The 23,795-nt window shown below is 38.5% G+C and overlaps 1 protein-coding gene across 1 annotated transcript in view; it reads left to right on the forward strand.

Moving 5' to 3' along the window:
• Nucleotides 1-22,980, forward strand: part of MMP2 (matrix metallopeptidase 2) — a 31,901-nt gene extending 8,921 nt beyond the window's left edge. Inside the window, exons 5-13 of the mRNA XM_051629606.1 lie at nucleotides 1,007-1,180; nucleotides 6,848-7,021; nucleotides 8,398-8,571; nucleotides 9,641-9,796; nucleotides 11,606-11,747; nucleotides 15,260-15,396; nucleotides 16,834-16,993; nucleotides 20,560-20,669; nucleotides 21,995-22,980. Of these exons, the coding sequence (XP_051485566.1) occupies nucleotides 1,007-1,180; nucleotides 6,848-7,021; nucleotides 8,398-8,571; nucleotides 9,641-9,796; nucleotides 11,606-11,747; nucleotides 15,260-15,396; nucleotides 16,834-16,993; nucleotides 20,560-20,669; nucleotides 21,995-22,098 (1,331 nt within the window). The 3' untranslated portion in view covers nucleotides 22,099-22,980. The remainder of the gene's footprint in view (nucleotides 1-1,006; nucleotides 1,181-6,847; nucleotides 7,022-8,397; nucleotides 8,572-9,640; nucleotides 9,797-11,605; nucleotides 11,748-15,259; nucleotides 15,397-16,833; nucleotides 16,994-20,559; nucleotides 20,670-21,994) is intronic.
• Nucleotides 22,981-23,795: the final 815 nt, after the last annotated feature.

The following is a 23,795-nucleotide window of genomic DNA, read 5'->3' on the forward strand; positions in this document are numbered from 1 at the left end:
AACAAGGCAACTAAAGTCCAGATAGTGTCCATAGTATAACAAACAAAACCAAGTATTAGTAGCTTGGAACATAATTTTTCTTTTCTCTGCTTGAACTTTGCCAAAATCACATTTCTAATTATAATTCTTCTAATGAAAATAATTTGGAAAACATAATAGAAATTGAAAATCATGTTTGCCTTTCATTTAAAATTCTAGTTTTCTCAGCTCCTATATAAAAAACACTTGACTTTTAATACCAAAATAGTCAGCTTCCTTCTGCTGGGCTTGCTTTTCACTTCAGCAGAAGGACTGACCAGCACATGTACTAAGTGGAGCAGATCCCTGCCTTAGATTAACAATGAACTGGGGAAACTGTTTTCTGTTAACTGCACAAACATCCAGTTAGTTACTGCCATTAAAAGAAAGGCTATGGATAAGTGAATTATCTAGACATTAACATATGTTGCAGCATCAGCACTGTAGCCTCAGGACCATATGTGACAAACTGAAATAAAAAGCAGGATCTGGGTGTGCCTGCATTACCACCCTATCACCCCAGTGCTACAGCAGATCTCATTTAAGTCAAAGTGGAAATAGCAAAATGGTTTGAGGCACAAAGCATGTTCAGCTCATGCTCAGCTCCTGCTTGGAGTCTCTCAAACCATACTGAACACTTTAGACTATTACCAAAGAAACTAAATTATTAAATGTATTAACTGCATGTTTATAAGTCTGCATTGCCATAGTAACAACATATATGTTTTTTCTGGGCTGATTCTAAGGACTGTTCATTCTAACACTTCACCATGAGTAATATCCATGTAATTCGTTCAAAATTACCAGTTATTATTTCAGCTATGGTCATTTTGCCAGTAGAGAGACCAGCAGTATATTGAATTTCAAAGTGGAAACTCAGACTGCATTTCTATACCAATGTCCTCCAGGAAAAGAGGATGTCCAGAAGCTAATTTTTTTATATATCACTTGGTGGATTATTTCACCACTGCATTTGTTCTCTTTATAGTGGTTAGAGTGAAGTATGGAAATGCAGATGGTGAATACTGCAAATTTCCCTTCTGGTTCAATGGCAAGGAATACAACAGCTGCACAGATGCAGGACGCAACGATGGATTCCTCTGGTGTTCCACAACCAAAGACTTCGATGCGGATGGCAAATATGGCTTTTGTCCCCATGAATGTAAGCAGATCATTTTTGTTTCTACTGTTTTTTTTCCTAGTAAACTGTCCCTTGACTAGTTTGTCCATCCACTTCTCCTTGTACTTTTTCCACTTCCTTTCTGGCAGATTTAGATTTACTGCTCTTTAATATCTCCTCAGTATCTAAGCAGACAAAACTCCCTAAATGCTTCCCTTAGTGTAGGAGAGTTTGTAACTGATGATGACCCAGGCAGAGGCATATCTCTAAAAACAAGGATATATTGAAGATGTGTCAGAAACAATGTTGGCCCCATGTATACATCAGAGACACTGCAGGTTCAGTTTCATGATCCAAGAAAGTCAACCAACTTTTAGAGTAAGGATAGACCCACATTTGGAGATGGAACACATTAAATGACAGAAATATCTCCCTATATTGCAGGTCATTCCACTCACATGTGCAATTGCCTCTCCTTTATAAGCAGTAACTGACAAAAACTAGCAGTTCAGGATGAAACCCACTAAGCCAAACCTCCATAACTTTTGCACACCAATTTTACCAACTAGTGACCCAGGTCCTCTAAGCCTGGCAGTGCAACATGGCACAATTACTGTCACAAATCACCCTTAAAATGACCTCGTACTACTTTTCAAAATAAAAATTATTGAATTGTATCTATACCAGTACAAAGCTGTTTATATGTTGGTACATTGCAAATTGCTACCGAGGAGAGCACTCACATTTTTAGAATTTAGGTTTTCAATTTTAACACAGGTCTTCAGACTCTTACTCATGAAGCAGTTCCAACAGCTCCCTTCAGATACAGGAATGACAATATCTGAGAAATCATAACTCTGTATCAGTATCTGTACAAATCTGTTAGAGGGTCTAGGAAAGCTAAGATCATACTCAATTTGTACCTCTTTGGAATGTGAACAGACTCCTGTGTGTCACAAACAATTTACTTCATATTTGAAAACATTCATTTATAAATTAAACAATGTGTATAATCCTTTCATGTAGCCATAACTTTTTAAAATATACATAATATTATTATCATCTTTCAAATTAAATTATGACAATGTTTCCTGTTAAACATCAGGAACTTGTATTTATATGCTTGGAAATTTTGATGAGTCTACTGGATACAAGATTTCAGACAATTTATTATGATATGAGTGTTTATTTGATCTCCTGTATATCACAGCAGGAAAGCTTTAGAGAAGCAATTAGGTATAATTGCCTGTAGCCTACTGCTGCTAATTGTGTAGTGAGGAGAGTAAAGAAGGCAAGGGGCTTTTAGCTGCTTGTTCCACCTCTTGTTTGCCAGCTCCAGTGCTGGGACCTATATTCATGGACATTCCCAGTACTGCAGTTCCCCACATTCACTTATTTCCCTTTACATTCACTTATTTCCCTTTGTACAGAACAGATTGCTGCAAGCCTTTGGCAGTGGGGCATGTTTCATCACTCTTGTTACCTTATGTCTGGAGCAATGGACCCACAGGGTCACTAAAATTCCTGCCTGCTACTGCTGTGTCATAACAAATAATATGAGAGTTATGAAAGAGAACACAATAATGGAGCTTTTGTTGGATGCATGCTAACCCTGCTTGGAACTAAACTTATTTATAATGCTAGGGCTACACACAGTCAGAAGGAAAGACAATGCAGATTGCTGAAAGGAAATTATTGATGCTTATGATGAAAAGCTAACAAAACAAGGACATGTTCAGGGTTTTGCCACAAGTGCACAAGCACATCCCAATGTGTCCTATTAAGCCTAAAAAAACCTGTGTAAATACACAGGTATGTGCATTAACATGGACGTGTCAGTTAAGTAATTTTTTGAAAGACCACAGATAAATACATGCAAATGAAGTTCAGATACTCTGTCTTCAAGATTTCTCTGGTATTCTCTTGTAGCCAAGCACTAAACAGATTCCTACTTGACAAATTTGGGGGATTTCTCAAGTTCGTTTGCAAGACCATTTCCAATCCAAGATTACATGTTTTCTGCATCAGGGTTCTAGTGGTTTGCAAAGATAATCTGTTGTAGAACATACCAGTCTTCTCGCCCTAATGTGATAAAAAAAATATTATTTAATTACCAAAACCCTAATTGCCTGTTATAGAGCTGGGATCTACCATGGTGACAGCTTTTATATGACTATAGGGGATGAACAAGCTGAAGTGTTAACTTTTAACAGACTTCAGTCAATAAAAGTTGTCATTAGTTACATGACTTTCAGAACTTGCTTCTTCAGCCTAGCACATGCACACATACTCACAATCATTCTTTCCTAAAACTTTGCCATCTCCTTCACTCTCCACCTTCCCCCACATCTCCTCTCCCTCAGGTTAATCTTTCCAGCTGGAAAAGAGCAGTCTTACTTGTTTAAAATACCCCAAATGTTCAGATATGGTTGAGATGAAGCCTGGATTACAGGTAGCTGGAGAAACCAAGATTCACATATCCTGACTGATACCTTTGTAAAATCCCAAAGTCATACAAGACAAAAAATTTAAGCAGTGAAGCACTCTCATGGAGAGTTAGATCTGGAAGCTGATGATCCTGGAAATGCTTGTGTCAGGGTTTCTGAAACGGAACAGAAGGGTTTCAGCCTTTTGTTTCTGATGTAATTGTTTTGCAAGATCCTTGAACAGTTATGCACAGATGTTTCTTATTAAATCCAGAGCAGCATTGTTCACTCATTATTCCAAGACATCATTTGCTAAAACCTGGCTAATCAATTCAGCTAGGGAAGGATTTACACGATAGACTGTGAACTGGGGGTGACATTCCTGGTTGTCAATGCTTGTTTCTCCCTCATTTAGTTCACTGAAGCTTTTTAAATTTGGCAACATTTTTAAAGCTATGACACTGCGACAAGCTTTTCTAAAGTTCATCCCAGATCTGCACCTTAATTTTGTAGACTGATTCAACTATAATTTGTCAAAGCAGAAAGCACCTACTACCCAAATCTCTTAAACAGGTGTGCTGAACCTCTCCTTTGCCATATGGGATGAAGGGATCTAATCTCTCTATCAAACTCCACTGACACTACAGGAAGTCCAGGATTCTTTGGTCCTTTGAAATCTAATGTTACTGACACCTGTACACAGCCTGTACCTTCCACATGCTCATCATAGTTCTCATAGGCTGCAGCTTCACTGCTCTCCCAGGCAGAGACCTCATGTGGCTGCAGCTACCTTCACCTTGGATCCATGCCCTGGGTTTTTAGCCGCCTTCCAGCCTGAAGTTTCCTTACATCACAACTGGCTGATTATTCTGGGAAGAGCAAACACTGCAGTGCACCTCACAGATTAGCAATGTCCAGTCTGAATCTGCTCTCACATTTGAATATCTTCACTGATTTTTAAGTTGCTGAGCTTACCATGATGCAGAACACAAGTCAGGCCCTCTAAAATCCACTTACAAGTAAATAAAGCTTTGTTTTGTTTTTGGGGAAACTGACCTAGTCTCTAACATTCATTTACATTCAAGAACTTTCTGAGGAGGTAGAGGATTTGAAAACTTAATAAACTGTTATTGTTACCATCACATGATGTTACCTCAAGCAAAATTAAAAACGGCATTTTTTACTGTGACTCAGGCTCCACACAAAGCAGCAAGAGACTGACTTTCCATAAGGTTTTTGGAACTTAGCCATATTTAAACCAGTAAAAAAAGACTATTAAAATACAGAGCTTGCCAGATCTAGAGCTTGAAGTAGCTCATGTGATAAATGAGTCATCTAAACAACTCAGTTTAATTTTGCCTTCCAATTCTATAATTTCCTTACCAAAAAAAAAAAAAATAAAGTCTCTCTCCAATCACAATAGCTACAGTCCTAGTTAATGCACATTTCCTAACTTATGACAGTATCCAAGACAAACATTTGCAGCTTGCTCACTTGGGGAAGCAGAGCATGTGTTGTAGTTATCTTGATGAGCACTTTGTGTCTAGCCACACCTCTGTGTGGCTACTTAGATGTCCAGGATGTAGTAGGATACAAATGACAGCTTGGGCAGATCAGAAGTTCAGTGAACTTGTGTGTGAGAGCCAGGCCTGCAAAGCTCCAGATCCTCTCCTTAGTGGAACTGGAACTTACCTCAGCAACTTACTGGTTCATGCCCCTGATACTGCGGCCAATTACTGATTTAAGTGGAAAAGACAAAATGAGTCATCTGTGTCACAACAGCCCATCGTCAGAACCGGTCCCATTCACCCTTCAGCCAGAGAGGTCTTGGGTTTTTATTACTACTCTAAAACATGAAGCACACTCATAAACACTGTCTCTTCCCATTGACTAAGCAAAGGCAAAACCCCTCAAATCCTACATAAGGCACAGAGGCTACAATGGCTTTTTGGTCATCAGAAATTACAACAGCAAAGCTAGAAATAGCCTGCCAAGCCTTCACACACACGTTTGGGTTTTAGCTTAGCTTGCAACTGTTGGAAGGAGGAAGAAAAAGGTGTCTCCTCGGGCACCTGAATAAAGGTCAAATCATGCATGCTTTACATGGAATTCAAACAGGCATGTTTCATCCTGAGGTGCTGTTGTTAATCTCAAGGGAAACTGGTGCACAGCTGCATGAAAGATACTTTTGTCTCTGTTCAGTGCAAGGCCTGAGCTACAAACTCAGTTTGTAGCCTTCATGGTTCCCTCTCACCAGCACATGGCACTCACCAGTGTCCAACCATTGAGGATTCCCATGGACACAGCAGCCAAGAGAAGACACAGGCAGATTCACAAGATGTCAGATGCTCTGTGCCACCTGCATTTTCATATAATTCAATTTGGACATGCATTTTTTAAACAGCAGCAGAATAAATTGTATCTACCTTCTTCCAGATGTTCCAAGAAAGTTCAGTAAAAACCTAAATGAGATCCCAGAACTCTTAACTCGGTTTATTCTATATTCTTTCATCATCTTCTAAGGGCTGAATCATGGGGCCCTTTGTTTGTGTATAAACCATCCCTAGAAAACCAATACACTACACATTCAGGAAGGCTAACAGAACAAAAGTCAGGAGAAGCCTCCAGGGCTCAGCTTTGTTAGAGGAGTACTTTTGTCCTCTCTTGCTTATTTATTGAGTGCCTGAGCCCAGCTGCATGGGTTCTCAGAAAGGAGAAGCAAAGCCTAGAGAAAAAGCCTAAAGGGTATTATCTGACTACCTCTACTGTATATCAGCCTCTTGAAGAAACTGAAAATGCACACAGATGGCCTTTAGGAAAAACTGATCAGGCCTGTCCATGGCTCTGTACTAACTTGGCCATTCCAGCTAACATTTTTGTTGCAAGGTAAATTAATCACCAAAGCACTAAGGAATATTAGTGACTTTCCCAGCATCCTCTTTCTAAATGTTTTGTCAAGGAGGGATATTACTTTTATGTTATAAGACAGGCTATAAAGGATTCACACTATTCAAACCACATTCAAGCAGCTTGGTAGAATGTTCTTCGTTCCCAGTTCATTTATAAAGATCAGTCATTCCTTTCCATACACTTGTGAGAAGGCAACATCCCCTATCTTGCAAAAGCATTTAATTGTTGATGTAAAATAGAGATTATACACAAGAACAGCACCACGCACAATGGCTGTCTAATCTGCCAAGAGCCCCCCAAGTTTCCATTGGCCCACTGTGATTCCTCATTGATACTGAGCATTGTGTATTAACGTTTTTCATTTTCCCTACAGCACTTTTTACGATGGGTGGCAACGGTGATGGGCAGCCCTGCAAATTTCCCTTTAAATTTCAAGGCCAATCCTATGACCAGTGTACAACAGAAGGCAGGACAGATGGATACCGATGGTGTGGAACCACTGAGGACTACGACAGAGATAAGAAATATGGATTCTGTCCAGAGACTGGTATGAGGAATTTGGTTTGCATAACACAATCTAATTTGTCATTGTTTTAAGTAACACAAGTCTCCTTTTTTACACCTTCACTAGAGCATACAAAAGTTAGGAGTTAGGCACAGTTTCAGCATAGGGGACCAAGGAAATTACCAGAAGAGGAGTGAGGTATATAAATGGTGCTGTATGCAAGAGCACACCAAGTTTATCAGGGATATACAAATGTCATGGAACCACAGGACTAAATGTCTACCACTGCAGGATAATTACAGGTAGATTACCATTTGTTAATGGCCTTGGAAGAGAAGACTCATGCGACAGAAGAAAGCAGGAATATTATTTAAGCTTATATACTTACTAGTTTCCCTTGAAAATACAAAATCCTGTTTAGTATGTTCAGCTTGAGTTAATAGATATTTCAGCAATTCAAAAGACATTAAGTGAAATGGCTTAGCCAGAAAAATAGATTTCTGCTTTCTTCACAATTTTTTATACTTTTTGAGTTTTATTACATAAAAGAACAAAAATTAATTTAAAGCCTTGTATAGCAAGTGTTCAATTTTTGGATACAGACCAGAGCCACACGTATTGAGGCTATGTTAGTTATGGCAGTTCTAAAATCTCAGGCTTTGAACAGAGCCAAGATGATGCTGCAGTCACCCTGTAGCACCCTGAAGCTACATTCAAACCTACTCGCACTCTGGTTTTGGAGTCTTTTGAAAATACCCTAACCATTTGTAAGAAGGATTTGATGTATTGGTATTTGGCTTCCTGTTACTTTTGACAACCACATGTAACCCTTCAATTTTACTACACAGATGTTAAAAAAGAGTATCCGATTCATGATAACTCACTATGTAGTTATGAAGAGAAGACTGGAAAGGATGGTTCAACAAAAGCACCAATATGTCTGGAATCTATATATCCAAAGTCACACTACTAGCTGGATACTCAACAGCCCTTTCTCCTTTCTGACACTAAACCTACCTCTGACCTATTTGAGACACACTTTAAGATATTACCAGGAAAGACCATAACAATGACAACAAAAAGATACTTGCTATGCAGTCCTTTTTTAAAAAAATGCTGTTAACAGCTGCTTTCTCAGAGCTGTGAACATGAGTCTGGGGCTCACACTTTACTTTCGCAAAACTAACCACAAGCTCGTTACAATGGCAATGCCTAGACATTTTCCTTTTTTTTTTTTTCTCCTGTGCCATACAATTTTGTTGTCAAATACTACTAATAAACTTACTCCTCATGTTTTTAAGAGGACTGCAGGGTTTCTGCTTGCTTTCTAGTTGTAACGTGTAGTTTAGGAGAAGACGCATCAGATTAATCTCACAAAAGGGATTCCTCTCACTGTGCTTTTCTGTCATTTTCCACAGCCATGTCAACAGTTGGTGGCAATTCAGAAGGAGCCCCTTGTGTATTCCCCTTCATCTTCCTTGGAAATAAATATGAATCCTGCACGAGTGCAGGTCGCAATGATGGCAAGCTGTGGTGTGCTTCTACCAGCAGCTACGATGATGACCGCAAGTGGGGTTTTTGTCCAGACCAAGGTAACAGAGTTTGTCAGAGCAGCACAAGGGTGGCAGCACCCTGACCACACGGTAACATCACACTCATTATTTCATTCTTGTACGTATTGTCACTCCTGGCTGGCTACTGGGCATGTCCCCAGCCCAAAACCTGAGCAAACATGAAGTCTGTCACAGAGCTCATCTGCCCGAAACATTCAAGTTTCCTAAAATCATAACGATTAAGTATCTTTGCAAAATATAAAAAACAAAAACCTTAAAAAAAAAAATCAAGGAAAAAATGCTTCACTCCTCACCTCAGTTTTTCCTTCCAAGGCTAAAACCCACACGTACTATAGAATTTCACTGGTACCTAAGAACTATATTCCGATATTGGCCAAATTAGGAACAAATGCTAAATGTAAACAGCAAATACGCTCGTGACTGATACTGACAAAGACGAAAAATGTTTAAAAGAGAGAGACATTACTACCTTTTTGTAACATGAATAAAATTAAATTAAGCAAAAGGCTTTTTGCATATTTACAAACAGGTGCTATAGTCAGGTTTTTCTTTTAGGAGGAAAATAACTGCCAAATTTCAGAGACTGCTTGGGTATAATTGATAAAATGCTGCCCTTGGGAAGAAAATATTTAACCTAACAATAATTGGTATAACTGTGCTGATTCATGCTCTGTTCCCAGACTCACAGATCTACAGACCTGTTTACCACTTGCATGCCATTTACTGATGGAAAAAAAAAAAGATTTAAAGTCTGGATTGCAAGTTTAAGTCATCTTGGGTTTTTGTTTGTTTGTTTTTAATTAATTACACTTCCTTTTTTCACAGAATTATTAACAAACTGTGGTCACAGTCACACACATGTGAGACAGTAGCAAACGTCAGCTACAGATGAGGTTTCAGAACCTCTCTAATGAAATGTCATTTCTATATGTACCAGATACACCATTGGAGGCTGTAAATGTTAATGATGATATTTCTTATTGGGATCTTTTTGATGGGAGAATACAATTATAAGACTATGAATAACCTGCGTGGTACACTTCTATTTGGATGCAAGCAGCTAATACTATCCTGCTGTGTTATTCAGGTTACAGTCTCTTCTTGGTTGCTGCTCATGAATTTGGCCATGCTATGGGATTGGAGCACTCCGAGGACCCAGGAGCCCTTATGGCACCAATCTACACCTACACCAAGAACTTTAGACTTTCTCAGGATGACATTAAAGGGATCCAGGAGCTATATGGTAAAGTCTTCCCCCGCCAGCAGTATGCATCCGAAAGGCAGGCAGCACAGGTTGGAATCTGGGACTCAGAACTTGCAGTAAATTACATCCTGCACAGTATCACAAATGCCAGAAGCATCCTTTGTTCCTTTCCTTGCTTTCTTCATGTAATTGCCAGGGCTCCTATTTCAAATAAATGTAACAACATAAGGATGCAGAGTCACTAAATTTAATGAACTAACAGGGGCACCAAAATATCCCCTGATAACCAAAACTTTTGATGAAATCTCTAATGCCTTTACTGGGACAATGAATGCCAAGCTTTTCTCTAACATGAAATAACTCCTGGTCATTTGGGGCGTTTTTTTGGTCTATATCAGACTGAGCTTCCCAGATTGGAACTTCCTGTAAGAATGAAAGGGCTTTGTTTCCTGTCCCAGCTTGGGAACAGTTCACATGGCCTTCTCACAACAATTCAAGCTGCACCATCACAATAACACTTCCAGACAGTGCACGGGAGTTGATACTTCCATGCAAGTGTATTTGGCAAGCTCCTGAGGATAATAAAGTGGGTTTAAGTATTTTTATGTCAGTACATCTTTAAAATTTATTATTTTATCCACCAAAACCCTTAGTGAAATGCATAGGAATTATTACAATTAAAGTTCCCCCTATGTATATGCCTATATATCTTACAGAGGCAAAAGTATCCTACAGTCAATTAAGCAGTAAAAGAAAATCTATGCCATTTCTCTTTCTGTGCTTTTCACTTTTCTACTGAGATATTATCTTAATTGTCCGTGACTATTCTCTAAAGTATTCAACACCTTAAAAATGATAATGAGAATATAACAAAATTATTACCTCAAGAAACTTTTTTATCAAAAATTTTATTTGAATTTTCATTTTTTCCCCTATTCTTGACTGCTTTAATTAATACTAGGAATTGAGACATGGGCAAGGTTACATGAATTTTCTAAGCCTGCATGGCACACATCTTTGGGTATCAGGTTTTTTATTTATTTTATTTTAACCCAGTTCTTTCAGTGCACAAGTCAAAACCTGGGACAAAACTATTGTTTGCCTCTTTATAACTGCTATAACCCTTTACAATCTGCTTTCTACATAAAAGTAGTATTAAAATAGCCCTTGTTTTCTTCCACCATTATTATCTCAAATCAGCTACACTTACTTTGTTTTGTACAGTAAATCAACCTGATGTCTAAGACAAAAAGGCAAATGCCTCATAAGGCAATAGAGCAGCGGCCAAATGATAAAACAATTAAAAAAAACAGATGGCAAAGTGCATGTTCTGAAGAGCACATTTTGATTATTTGATGAGGGCAGAAAGATCATACAACTGCCTCGAAATAGAACTTTGTAACTTCTAAAATATTAGCACTTCTAGAAAGAAATTTGCTTTGATGTCTCTCTCAGCAGAATTGCAGATAATTCCGAATAGAAGGACTTTGAAATGCATTTCTCTTACTTTTTAGAAGCCAGTAAAATAAGAATTGTAACATTAACATTTTAACCCACTGTAACAACTTCTGAATTTCTTTCAAGTTAAATAGGCAGCTCAACAAGAATAGGCATTCACAGACAGTCTCGTGAACGGGGCCACACAGAAGATTTAGGCAGTTCTAGAAGCTAAAGTCTTCTCAGCTGTACTCAACCACCCTTCTGAAGAGATTTTACTTTAACTTCCTTTCCCCTTCAAGCACTGCCTCCCAACTATTCCCCTTCTATGACTGTTGATAGCTCATGCCCTATGTTACCTATGCAGCGCTGTATCTCACTGTCACAGAATCTCTCTGTTCACTATTACAGAAGTATCACCTGATGTCGAACCTGGACCAGGACCAGGCCCACGTCCAACCCTTGGGCCTGTCACTCCAGAGCTCTGCAAGCACGACATTGTATTTGATGGAGTTGCACAGATTAGAGGGGAAACGTTTTTCTTCAAAGATAGGTAAGTGAGATAAATAGCTTACCAGTGGGGTCTCAAGTGGAGGAATCTGTCAGACCTATTCATCAAATTCCAGAAATGTATTATGAGGCATAAAGCACAATCTCTGCCCTTTCTTCTATGTGTTCAGAGATGACAAAATGTCCTAATTAACTTCTAAGGGAAAGAGATGATAAATTCTGGTTTTATGGTTAAATAATGTCGCCATCTTTGCCACCAGGGTACACTGTTGGCTCGTGGTTGACTTGGACGCCTAGGTTCTTTTTTACAAATCTGCTTTCCAGCCTGTGGGCCCCCTGTGTGTACTGGTGTTTGGGGCTTTTCCTCCACAGGTGCAGGTCTTGGAACTGGCCTTTGCTGAACTGTGTGTTTCCTGTCACCCCATTTCTCCAAGAGGTCGAGGTCCCCCTGGATGGGGGTGAGATGATAATGCCATAAATTAATTGCTTCTTAGAGCTACTCTCCAACTTCAAGAGTTGAATTTTCAACTTTAGTCATCATTTTAGGCACTTCTGTGGTGGTTTTTCATTTCAGGTTTCTGCCCTACACTGGGATTGTTTATGACAAAATGCTATGACAACTGGGATGGTGATAATTCTAGCTAAAATCAGAACAAGGAAATGCCAGAAACCTCAAAAAAAAGCTTGTTCTCTTATTTTCTGCCCAAATTTACAGATTGAAGCACTAAAATTAACCCTGGTGTCTACCCTTCTGGCTTCCTACAGAGTCACGTGAGGGTTGCTGAAAAGGATGAAGTTGCTGGGAGATGCATCCAAACTTCTAAATTATTATGCAAGCCAGATATGACCCCCAAAATCTCTAGAGATTTACCCATCTGTAATGTTAATCACATAATTAGCAATGGAAGAGATGCATTAGTGAGTCTATTGCCTGCCAAGGAAAGATTCATTCCCCATAAAATATTTCCCAATGCATTTCGTAGTAAAACCTACAAGGATTGTAATTCAGGAATGGAAATTCCATCACTTTCAGTGGAGTAGAGCTCTGGAGGTACTATACTTTCTGATTGCATTCCATGGAGTTTCCACTCTGGGAGAAAGATTCAAATCTGATTGCAGGACAATTTTCAATCTCTGCTTTTAACAACAACCATCCAAAAAGCTGCTCTTCCAAACTTGATGGCAGCAATCTAAAATGCTACTTCCACCATGAATACACTGTTTTAGCAGACCGTCAGCTTTAGCAAAACTTCCATTATGATGTCCTGGTCCAAAGAGGATCCATTCCTCTCCCATGTTCATAAAGAGTCAGAGCTAAAGTGTTCATCTCAGCTCAGTGCCTTCAAAAGAAAAAACATCTCACAGCAGTAAAAAACCTTTCTAGTTCCACAGTACTCCATGTGTGCTGATCACCTTCTGCTCAGCTGTGGGCCTTGGTTTTCAGCCAGACCTCCACCTTGCTTTTGCTGTTGTAAACTGGTAATCACACAAGGCTTGATTCAACAAGGGACAACTTAAATCTATTCCTAAATCAGCAAAGCAGTTCAGTAGTCTGTATAACACCAACAAAACAGAAGCATTCCACATTCAGATAGTGTTGGTCAAAGAACTATGCAAAGACCATAACAATCTATTCAAACTGACTCATGCTTTATCTAACATGCAGCAAACCCAGACAACTGTTTAATTGTTTTGCTCTGGAATGGCTTTGCCTGTCAGTCTTGCAGCTTTCCAAATACCAAGCAAGCAGCACTATGATTCACTTTTGTAATTCAAAAACCAAATGTCTGCCACGTGTCGTGTGACTTCTATGAGTCATTAAAATTACCATAGCATCCAACTGTCCTATTACACAGGCATAAGAACTAAATAGCAAAATTTAGGTCAGATTAGATTTATTTTTTCATAAAAGTGTTTTCCCCTCTCCTCTCAAATTGCATCTCCAACCAGAGAAATAAAGGGGAATTACTGGAGATGCTGTTGGCCATAAAGAACAGCTAAGCCTTTCCACAGGGCACAGAATCCTCCAAGTAACCAGAGTGTCAAAGTACAACATTCACACACATTTTGCTTCTGAAAGTGAATACAAATTCAAGCTTCTGAAGTTTCCCAAGACATTAAAAAAGACTAACTGATTTGGTCCCTTTAAATAACTGCATATAATAATAACAACAATAATGGCAAATCTTATGTTAAAATATAAGGTAAACTACTTACTGTAACAAAGTATTAAATCTGTCTGTGAATGCAGGATTAAAATTTATCTGAATGAGTTAACGCATTAACATGTTCAAATTGAAATAAGAAAGCCAAATAACCGATTTCACCATTTCCTCAATAAGATGAGTAGAAATAAAAATCCCTCCTACCTGATTCAGAAACAAAAGAAAATTCAGCTTTGACATAGTTTTCCTTTCCACAAGAAAATCTCACTATTTCAACAAGTCCCTTGAAATTTGTGATTTATTAAAAACCTTGTGCTTAAGGCTGTGCTGGCTCTGGGAAGTTTGGAATTAATGCAATCAAAATTGTGTTGATAAAAATATAGCAATTTATTAAGTTACTTTAGGACCACCCCCCCAGGTTGTGGGCAAAACCAAAATTCAGTTTCAGATCCCTGGTTGCTCAAATTAATAATTATTCTAGATAAGAACAGGTAATGACGATTTATACTCTGCAAAAAAGATTCCAGCAGCACCTTGAGCTTCAGCAAACATAACAATGCTAAAAGCTGTTTGACCTGAAGATTGAACAGTCAGAGCCTGAGCAAGAGTGATTCCACCAGCCTGCTGACTTTCCATTTTATGACCATGGCAAAATTTTGTTCTGTAGGGAAAGAAGCTGTTCATTCCATGGAGGAGGAAATCACAGTGCCTTTTTTAGTACCAAAAGCCCTCAGCACAAAGCTCTGCCATTTAAAGATAATTACAGCTTTTTAAATCTTAAATCAAATTATGATCCTACTTATACATAAAATAGCCAATAAATTACCCTTTGCATTTCTCTAATGAACATTTTTAGTGTTAGCAGTTTCTTTTACAGCCAAGCTCACTTCCAAGCAGTTTGATATACTGTTATTAAATCTGAACTTTTAGTCACTACAATAGTAATTGTAAGAGCAATTCAGAGAATACAATTCTCTGCTTTTGTCAAGCACTCATCCATCTGCCCCACACACAACAGCAGAACTCTTAACAGTTTAAATGCCTTGTAAATAAAGGTATTTGTATACTCAAAGCACAGAATACATTTCACCCTGGAACAAAAAGCAACAGGAACTCCAAAGCAATCAGTGCAAACAATGTCACCTGCAGTCTAGCATGCATCTTATTGTGCAACTCTTTAAGCACCATGATTCTAAATGAATTATTTGGCTTTTCTGTCAGGAAAATGTTTACTGTAGGAAAATATTTACAAGTATGTGTTGCTGCAGCCTTCTGTGTGCGCATGTGTGTACATGCATGCCTGTTGCAGCCTTTGCCAGAAGTGATGAGAAACAGATGTGTGGGTGAATTAGTTCATTGTAAATCTTGTACATTTTTCTGTTCTGCACAGATTCATGTGGAGGACTGTAAACCCCCGAGGAAAACCCACAGGTCCTCTTCTTGTTGCTACATTCTGGCCTGATCTGCCAGAGAAAATCGATGCTGTCTATGAGGCCCCTCAGGATGAGAAGGCTGTATTTTTTTCAGGTATTGTTTTTAAGTTAAAAAATGTAAGTAGCCATTTGCAAAACTTGCATTCAGGTTAAGTTTCCTTTTAAGTTGTAACACAACCAGAGAGCATAGCCAGCAGATATGGGTGACATCTCTCAAACATCCCATCCTGAGGATTTTAGAACAAAGGCTGGATCTGGAAGACTTTGAACACCATTCAACCTCTAACAAAGGGGAGCTATAGGCATCTAGAAAGATACATTCAACAATAAGCAAGATCAAAGGAGTGATTAATTTATAACAAAAAGCAGCAAGAGTGGGAGCTCTGTTTCATTCCTCACTGATCTATTCTTCTTCTGTTTACTCTCATCTTAAGCTCTTGTCTCTGTACATGTTGCTTGAGAAGATCAGACCTTATTTCCTTCCATGCCTTTTCTTGTCTCCCCCTCTTTTGTCAAAGACTTAACTTCCACTGTGGTTTCCAAGCATCTGCCTTGGTTGCTCACCAAGCAGAAGACACAGGCAGCCGTGCTGGCTGCCTCCATGGGAGAGGAGAAGAGGAAGCACCACTCTGTCCATCCTCAGTCACTCATATGGTTCAGATGTACTGGCCAAATTAGCTATTTTCAAACATGAAAAACAGCCAGCAAAAACTGGGCTCCAGTGTCTACTGAAAACATGACTAAATCATGTAAAAACCGTATGGCTGATGTTGCTGTGCATTTTCTGTACAAGATGGGAAAAAAGTAATGATAATCAATTCCAGGTCTCAAAGGCTACTTGCTTTTGTTTATATGGAGGGGGGGGGGAAGCTTAAAAAAACCACTATTTCTGGCAAGTCAAAACAATTTACATATTACATATGCTATATATAATAAAGAAATGTCCTTTTATGAATGAATTTTTCTGTGGCTTTCAGTAAATCAAGTAAGGGCATTTACTAAGTCAATTATAATTCCACATAAAGAATGCAGAATACTAGTACATCTTCCACAAGAACATATTTGGAGAGACATTAGGAAATGTTTTATGAGAAGGGCAATAGAAGCAGGAGCTCTGGGCAGAAACTTCCTGTGAATCACTCAAAGACACTCCACACACAAAAAAATAAAAAGCTCATGCTTAGTTTCAGACCATCTTCATTATACAAAAAAATTACCAATATTAACTATTTAACACAACCTCAATTATACTAAGTTTCTGCCTCACAGATGAGACAGCTAAGAAGGGAGGAAGCAAGAGCATGCTCAGGTGATGTCTTTTGCTGAGAGGTAAGCAACACTTAAGCAAAAGCAGAAACTGTAATCACAAGTACACCTGCACTCTAGTGCTTCACAGATGGTAAACTACTAGAAAGACTACTAGTACAGCTAGTGCAATAAAAAGTCACATAATAGAGCATAAAGGAAGAAATTCTCCTCTGTATCTGATTAATAAACAGTGTTTGTTTGCTTTGTTTTCTCCCCTACTTAGGAAATGAGTACTGGGTTTATTCAGCCAGTAACTTGGAAAGGGGCTATCCAAAGAAACTCACCAACTTGGGACTACCCCCTGATGTGCAACGTGTTGATGCAGCCTTTAACTGGGACAGAAACAAGAAGACCTACATTTTTGCTGGAGACAGATACTGGAAGTAAGAAGCATTGAAGTGGTAGCAGTACTCTCTTGGCCAAGCTGTGTCTCTAGGGCTGAATGCACACTGAGGTTCAGGAGACAGGAACCAAGCACAGGGGTTCCATTCCTCGGGAATACAAAGTTCACACTGACAGGAGTGGTGAGGGAGGGTGCTGAACCAAGGAGCATAACTGGGAAAGTAGTTTAATACAGGGTAAAACAGGTTGTAAGTGAAGAGGGTATCTGAGAGTCTCTCAGGCTGCTCTTCACTAACAACCCATCCCTCAGCCCCTGTGTAACAGCAGCTGCCCCACATGAGTCTCAGGCTGCTGAGAGAGGCAGACTATCCTGGCTGTCACAGCTCACAACTGCTAGGACAAAACTCTGAAAGGAATCCTTTAAAACGGGCTGATGTCCAGTCACTTGAACCCAAAGACTGACCAGATTGCCTTCGAAATTCTTTCACTAAGCCATCATGTTTGGAAGAGCTGGATGTAGAAGAAACAGCAATGTGACCAGCAAAGTGTGCTTGGTACGCCTGCGATTCCTTTCAGCAGGTGATGGGCTCCTCACTAACACATTTGGTCTACTAAGAGAGTTGGTACTCAGGAGAGCTGAACAAACCACAGGAAGCATATCTGTTAGTACTTTGGGGAAAAAATTTACAGCTTCAACTCATTGTGACAGTTTCTACAATACTTCTCATGTTTCCAGTACATGCTCAGAGAAGCTTTTGTTGCAAAGAGCACCACAAATGTGGTATTCTGCAAATGCAGGTCACTCTGTGTTTGCACTAAGGTTCCTGTTTGAAAGACTGTATGAGAAGCAAAATATGATGTAATGTAAGTAACCAAACTCAGGTACCCTGCTACCAAGCTCTGGCCCGGAAAGATCTTGGACTCTTAGATTAGGAAGAAATGTCCTTAAAATGTCTGAAGGCTATTACTGTGGTAGATACAAATATCCTACGTTACACCTGATGAAGATTCTACTAATTGTATTTAACAAAATTTCATTATAATAACTGGCAGGAAGATGTGGCACAAAAGATCATCCTAAAAAGCAGAGGCACTTTGGTGCTTTGAGGAACTTTGTGAGTTATCTCCTTGCTGCCTGTCAGAACAGCATGAGAACAAAACTGCTTTCACCATCAGAGGTCTCTTCCAGGAACAGGACTTTACCAGGAATGCAGACATTACACAACAGGCTGAAAGTAAAACCATTCATTAACTGACAATTTAGAGGAAAGCTAAACATCAGAAACACCCACCAGAAATCTAAAAGATTCTCCAAGATTTAAGAGCTCTCTCTGAGAGATGCTCTATATAAAATATCAAAGGAGGTCTCAATATAATTGAGTCAATTTTATACGAACATTAATTTAATGTTATGATCAAACTGGAAGAGTGTCTTATCTCCTAATGGCTGTGAATTCCTGTAAATAAATAAAATACCCTTTCACAACTGCCACATGATCATAACTTTCAATTACTTTGAGGACAGCACTCCATTATCTGAAGGAGAAGAAAAAGGAACTTAAAAGCTAGAGAATATTATTCACTTTTTAGTGTTGCATTGTAGAGATAATCTTAAACAATTGCAAGTAGTTCTAATACAGCCATTGGCAATACTTTGGATTCCTAACAAAACCTACAGACTGCAAGTTAGCTAAACTGCTGGTCTCTGTACCAACTGTTGTTTTGATTAACTGTACACCAGGGCCTCCAAGTAATCCATCAATCTAATCACAGACAATATTTCTATCGAAGTACCTTATCAACTGCAGTCACTGCAGAATGCATAATTTATTGTTAAGAAATCAAAGTAAGCTTAAGTCATTTCTATCTGTGCAAAGAGGAGAGCAACCAGTTGACACATATTTCAAGAAAAAAAAAGCATGTCTGTTTCACACAGGCTATGACCCTTAAGTATGTGGCTGTATTATTTTATACAAAGACTCTGCCACATGGAATCAAAATAGTTACATACTTCCTGTGCCATTATCACACTTACTTTAAATGGATTTTTTGGAAGCCTTCTCCTCTCCCTCCTTCCAGCCCCATGCTATTTTGGTATAACTATAACAAGATTGCTAAGCAAAGCAAAGTTTTGTGAGAGAGAGGAAGAGAAGCTGGCTCAAACTCCACAGCTGAAGCTTTCAAGCTACCAGCAAAGAAATTGATTTTCTTTAAATATCCAAGGAAAATGATAGTAAGTAATTTAAATTAATAAATTCTATTTTTTTACCAACCTGCTGCTCATTTGTGCTGGTATAACTGTGGATATAATCCAAGTAGTTCCATAAAAAAATGGGGGAAACTTAACCCAAGATACATACAGATATGGATAAATAGAAATCAAGAACATAAATGCTTCCTTCCTTCCAGTACTAGTCAAAGATGACCTCTCTGAAGTCCACTGCTCCTGACGAGGTGCTACTAGGGTGACTGAGGCCTCACATGCACTGGAAGCCTGGATTAAACTATATTCCATGTCACTGCTCCTCAGGACATCTCCACTCCTCCTGCTCAGCCCTGACTCCCACCTAGGAATCAGAAAAATGATGAAACCAGGCCAATCTTGCTCCTTCTGTCTTCACTCTCAAGGACCTTGTATCCCTGGGACATTCATTTTCTGTATATGGAAAAGGAGATACTGAACTACTTGTTTGTGGGAGTGTAAAACTGGCTATGCACAAATCTGTCTTTGCATATGACAGTGGAAAGCCCAGAGAGTAAATGAGACAAATGATCATCTGCAGATGTGAATACAGACGGAACCACTCCCTTCTGAAAGACAATGCAAACTAGATCTGACTGCCATGGAATTAGGTCAATTTACATCCACTGAGTTTTCCCTCCTCAAAGCACAGAGTGTGAAAGCCATTGTAGCTTTGGGTTCTTCTTCCCCAAAGAAAGCTTTTTTTTAAAAAAAACTTGACATTTACTGTGTTTATTTGCTGGAAAAAATCTGATTTCTACTGGAGTTTGTTGCCTTGGTGTCCCAGCACTTCAATAATAAAAGCAGTCTGGAGATGGAATAGGTGTTACCTATCACAAACTGGACTTCATCCTGAGCCTTAAAGATACGTGCAGAGGGGAATACAACTTGATCATCACTGAGAGGTTGTGCAAAAACACTACAGGGTTTTAATGAAACATTACGGAAAGTAATTAGTAATTTAATACCAGTTACATGGGCTACAAGGATATTTCAAAGTAAGATTTAAAAAATACAGCCATTTTCCATGAAAATCTGCTATCTTCAGATGTTGGCTGCCACCTCAAAAAGTTACCTTTCCTAGATTTATGTTTGGAATTTTAAGGTACATTTCTGAATAGGGTTTTGCTTAGAAAGTGTATTTTTAATTCAGCAAGAATTGCATTTTCAAAAGGAAAGATGCAAGATTCCATTTAAAGGAGTTGGAAAGAATTATGACGACAGAGAAACAATGCTACAAATCTCAGTTATTATACTTGTTTGATTGTTTTATATTGTCTCATCAGCTGAGGAATTCCCTGAAAAATTACTTTAAATTTTAACATTAAATACAGATTTGTAATTCAGGGATATAATTTTCTTCAGGTACAATGAAGAAAAGAAGAAAATGGAACTTGCGTCCCCTAAATTCATTGCTGACTCTTGGAATGGAGTTCCAGATAACCTCGATGCTGTCCTGGGTCTTGGTGACAGTGGTAAGCTGTAATTCTGATCTAAGTCACTAACAAACTCTCTCATTTCTCTGCTGTGAAAATTAATGCAGGCTTTAATTTCGTGAGGTTCATAAGAAAGACCAAATTGAGCCAAGTTATCATCCTGGTTACTGGTTCAAGCAAACTTTTTTGTCTCTTTGTTTTGCCATCAAAAATCAGTTGATAAATACCCTACAAATCTCAGCTTAAACTTTTTAAAATTAAGCATTTCAGGGATACAATCTCTCCTGAATATTTTTATCCAAGCAAATAATTATAATGGCTATACTAGTTTTCCTTCTCTCGAAGCTCATTTAATTTTAATCTGCTACTACTCTGTATCACTTCCTTTATGCTGAACACTTTGCAAAGCTTAACAAGGCAAGAAACAGCTTTTATCAGCATCTTCCCCCTTTCTCGCCTTGCTTTTTTTCTTTTAAAAAAGGCTATATACTGTCTTATTTAAGTCTTGAAGCATCTTATTGTTTTCCACTGCTATGTTGTACAGGTCTAGAAACCTGCTGTACACATCAGCTAGGACATGGAGAAAAATACTCCATGATGCAATCACTTTTATGTCAAGATGTCCCTGAGGCTCAGATTTGGGTTCGTGTTGGTTTTCCACTTTGGGCATGGGGAAAAATTAGCTCTGTGGGAAACTGTCTTTCTAGTGTAGTTTGAGATAGAGACTGAAGCAACTCCTGCCACACAAAGCCTGATGTCAGGTTGTCCTAACACCCAAAGGCATGCCCAGGACAGTCCCTGGGAATTTTCCCTTCTTCCCAGCTCCATAGGTTCCTTAGTGTCAGCATGCACACTCAGCACCATTTCAGCATCATCCTGCTCTAGCACAGCCAGAACTCAAGTATGATAATTTCCTTGATCACAGGCATAAATGGGTTGTATTTTGCCCCCTTTTTTTAACCTCCTAGCAAATGCTACTTAGAGCCTGGCCTGTGTTTTTAAGTGGCCTCATATTTTGCACAGATATGCATAAATGTCTGGAAGAACTTCTGGTATCACATGAGTCTTGACTCAATTACACGTTCAACATCTATTTTGCCAGCAAACATTTCTTCCCAGAAAATTCTGGCTCAGAAAAATACAACCTGACCTCAGGCTCCATGTAACAAAACCTCTCTTCTCCAGGATGTGAATTTTTATGTATTTTTTTAAAATTGATCTTTTTCATTGTGTACAAGTATTTCAGGGAAAAAAAAAAGTCTTCCAGTTCATTAAGCTTCATGAAATCAAACAAGACAAAAAAAGCTTTGATTAGGAATTACATGCTCCATAATATGATTATGCTTTCTTGTTTACTTTCACAGGGTACACCTACTTTTTCAAAGATCAGTACTATCTACAAATGGAAGACAAGAGTTTGAAGATTGTTAAAATTGGCAAGATAAATTCTGATTGGTTGGGTTGCTGAACTGTATGAAATACTAATAACCAAATATTTACTTTTTTGTTATATGCCTTATCTGTAATTAGAAATAGATCTGAATGCTAATTACTGGACCAGTCTGGTACTGGCACCAAAACATTAAGTACCAGTACTGTACACATCAGATAATTTAAGAGTTTGCCTCCTCAGCATACAAAAGATGTTTACATCTATACTCTGGTACAATTTGTCAGTTTCATGCTAGTCATAGTAATGCTAGTAACAGAACATCCATAATTCTTTATTCTCCTGGTGCTTAAACAAAGCATTGGACCATGTCCCTGTGTTATACACATCCCAAATAGGCTAAAATGAGATGTACCAGCAGTGCACTTTGACTTTTTTTTTTTAAATACAACTCTGTTATAAATAGATGGTTTACTGATGTTTTTCCACCCACTGCGAGTTTGATCATTACTTCCATTTATTTACATAATGATACAGAAAGACTGTCAAAGGCACAGGTTGCCTCAGGATTTGATTTGTGTTGATGCATGATGGAATCATGGCAAGAAACTGTGTTAAAGTATTGTTTTAAAGTACTTTTTATTTTAATACCTTAGTTAAATTTAGCAATTTGCTTCATGCACTTTGTTACTACTATATAACTTGTTTATATGGATGGACTCAGATTTTTTAAGTCAATGCTTTATACATAAAAGCCAAGTATTATTGTTCAACTTGTTTAATTTTTCTGTTCTTTATAATATTGGGGGTTTGGTTAGATTTTTTTGCTTATGCCTTGGGCAACAGAAAATGTTCTTCTCACAATCTGAAGGAATGTTTCTCATGAAAAAAATAAAACAGAAAAGAATGTCCCACACATGAAGTGCCAATAATACAAATAAAATTAAATTACACTGTCAATACTTCTCATGGCCAGGCTTCCTTCTGTCATTTGAAATTAGAAATTCAGTAGTATAGTAACGCAGACAGAAAAAGTCAGCATAGTCACAGTGGTATATGCATCCTATAGGGACACTAAGATTCGGAAACAGTGACATAAAACCTTATTCCTGCCCATGAAATCAGACACCATCTAGCCAAGGGTCTTATCCAGCTTCAAGAGCACAAAACATTGTGAGACTGTAGAGGGCACCATGCAAGTGGTCAACCCAGACCCTTCTCAACACATAGCTCACATAGGGCCCATGATGCATAGAACTGGCTAGTAGCCAACTAATACCTGAACCAAAGATCACTCGGTTTCTTCCCATGTCCTCTACAATTTAATGTTTACTTTCATTGTTTTACTGTTCTAAGCAGAGTTTTGTGACTATGGTATTATGAAAAGATACCACTTCTGAAGTGGCTGCATTTGTCAAATCATTTTTCTTTCCATTGCACACTATCCAGATATAATCCCACTTTGGGAAGCTTTTGATTACTACTGACAATTTTCACCTGGATGAACCAGCACCATATTCACCTATGCCAAAAGACAAGATGTCTGTCTCCTTCTGAGCATCCTCTAACACAGCATCTCTTCAGAAACCGTTAATCTCCTTCTCAATTAGCCCTGCACCAGAATCAACAAAGTAAGGCACACAACAAAGTAGCTGTAATTGCAAAATGTTTGTGTTCCAGTTCACAGACACCTGGTGACCTTATCAGGATTGCAGAATCTATTGTGTTATTGCAGGGATTGTTCTGTCCTGACTATAAACATCTTCCTACTTTAA

This window comes from Apus apus, chromosome 11, assembly GCF_020740795.1.
Source record: "Apus apus isolate bApuApu2 chromosome 11, bApuApu2.pri.cur, whole genome shotgun sequence".
Classification (NCBI taxonomy): Eukaryota; Metazoa; Chordata; class Aves; order Apodiformes; family Apodidae; genus Apus; species Apus apus.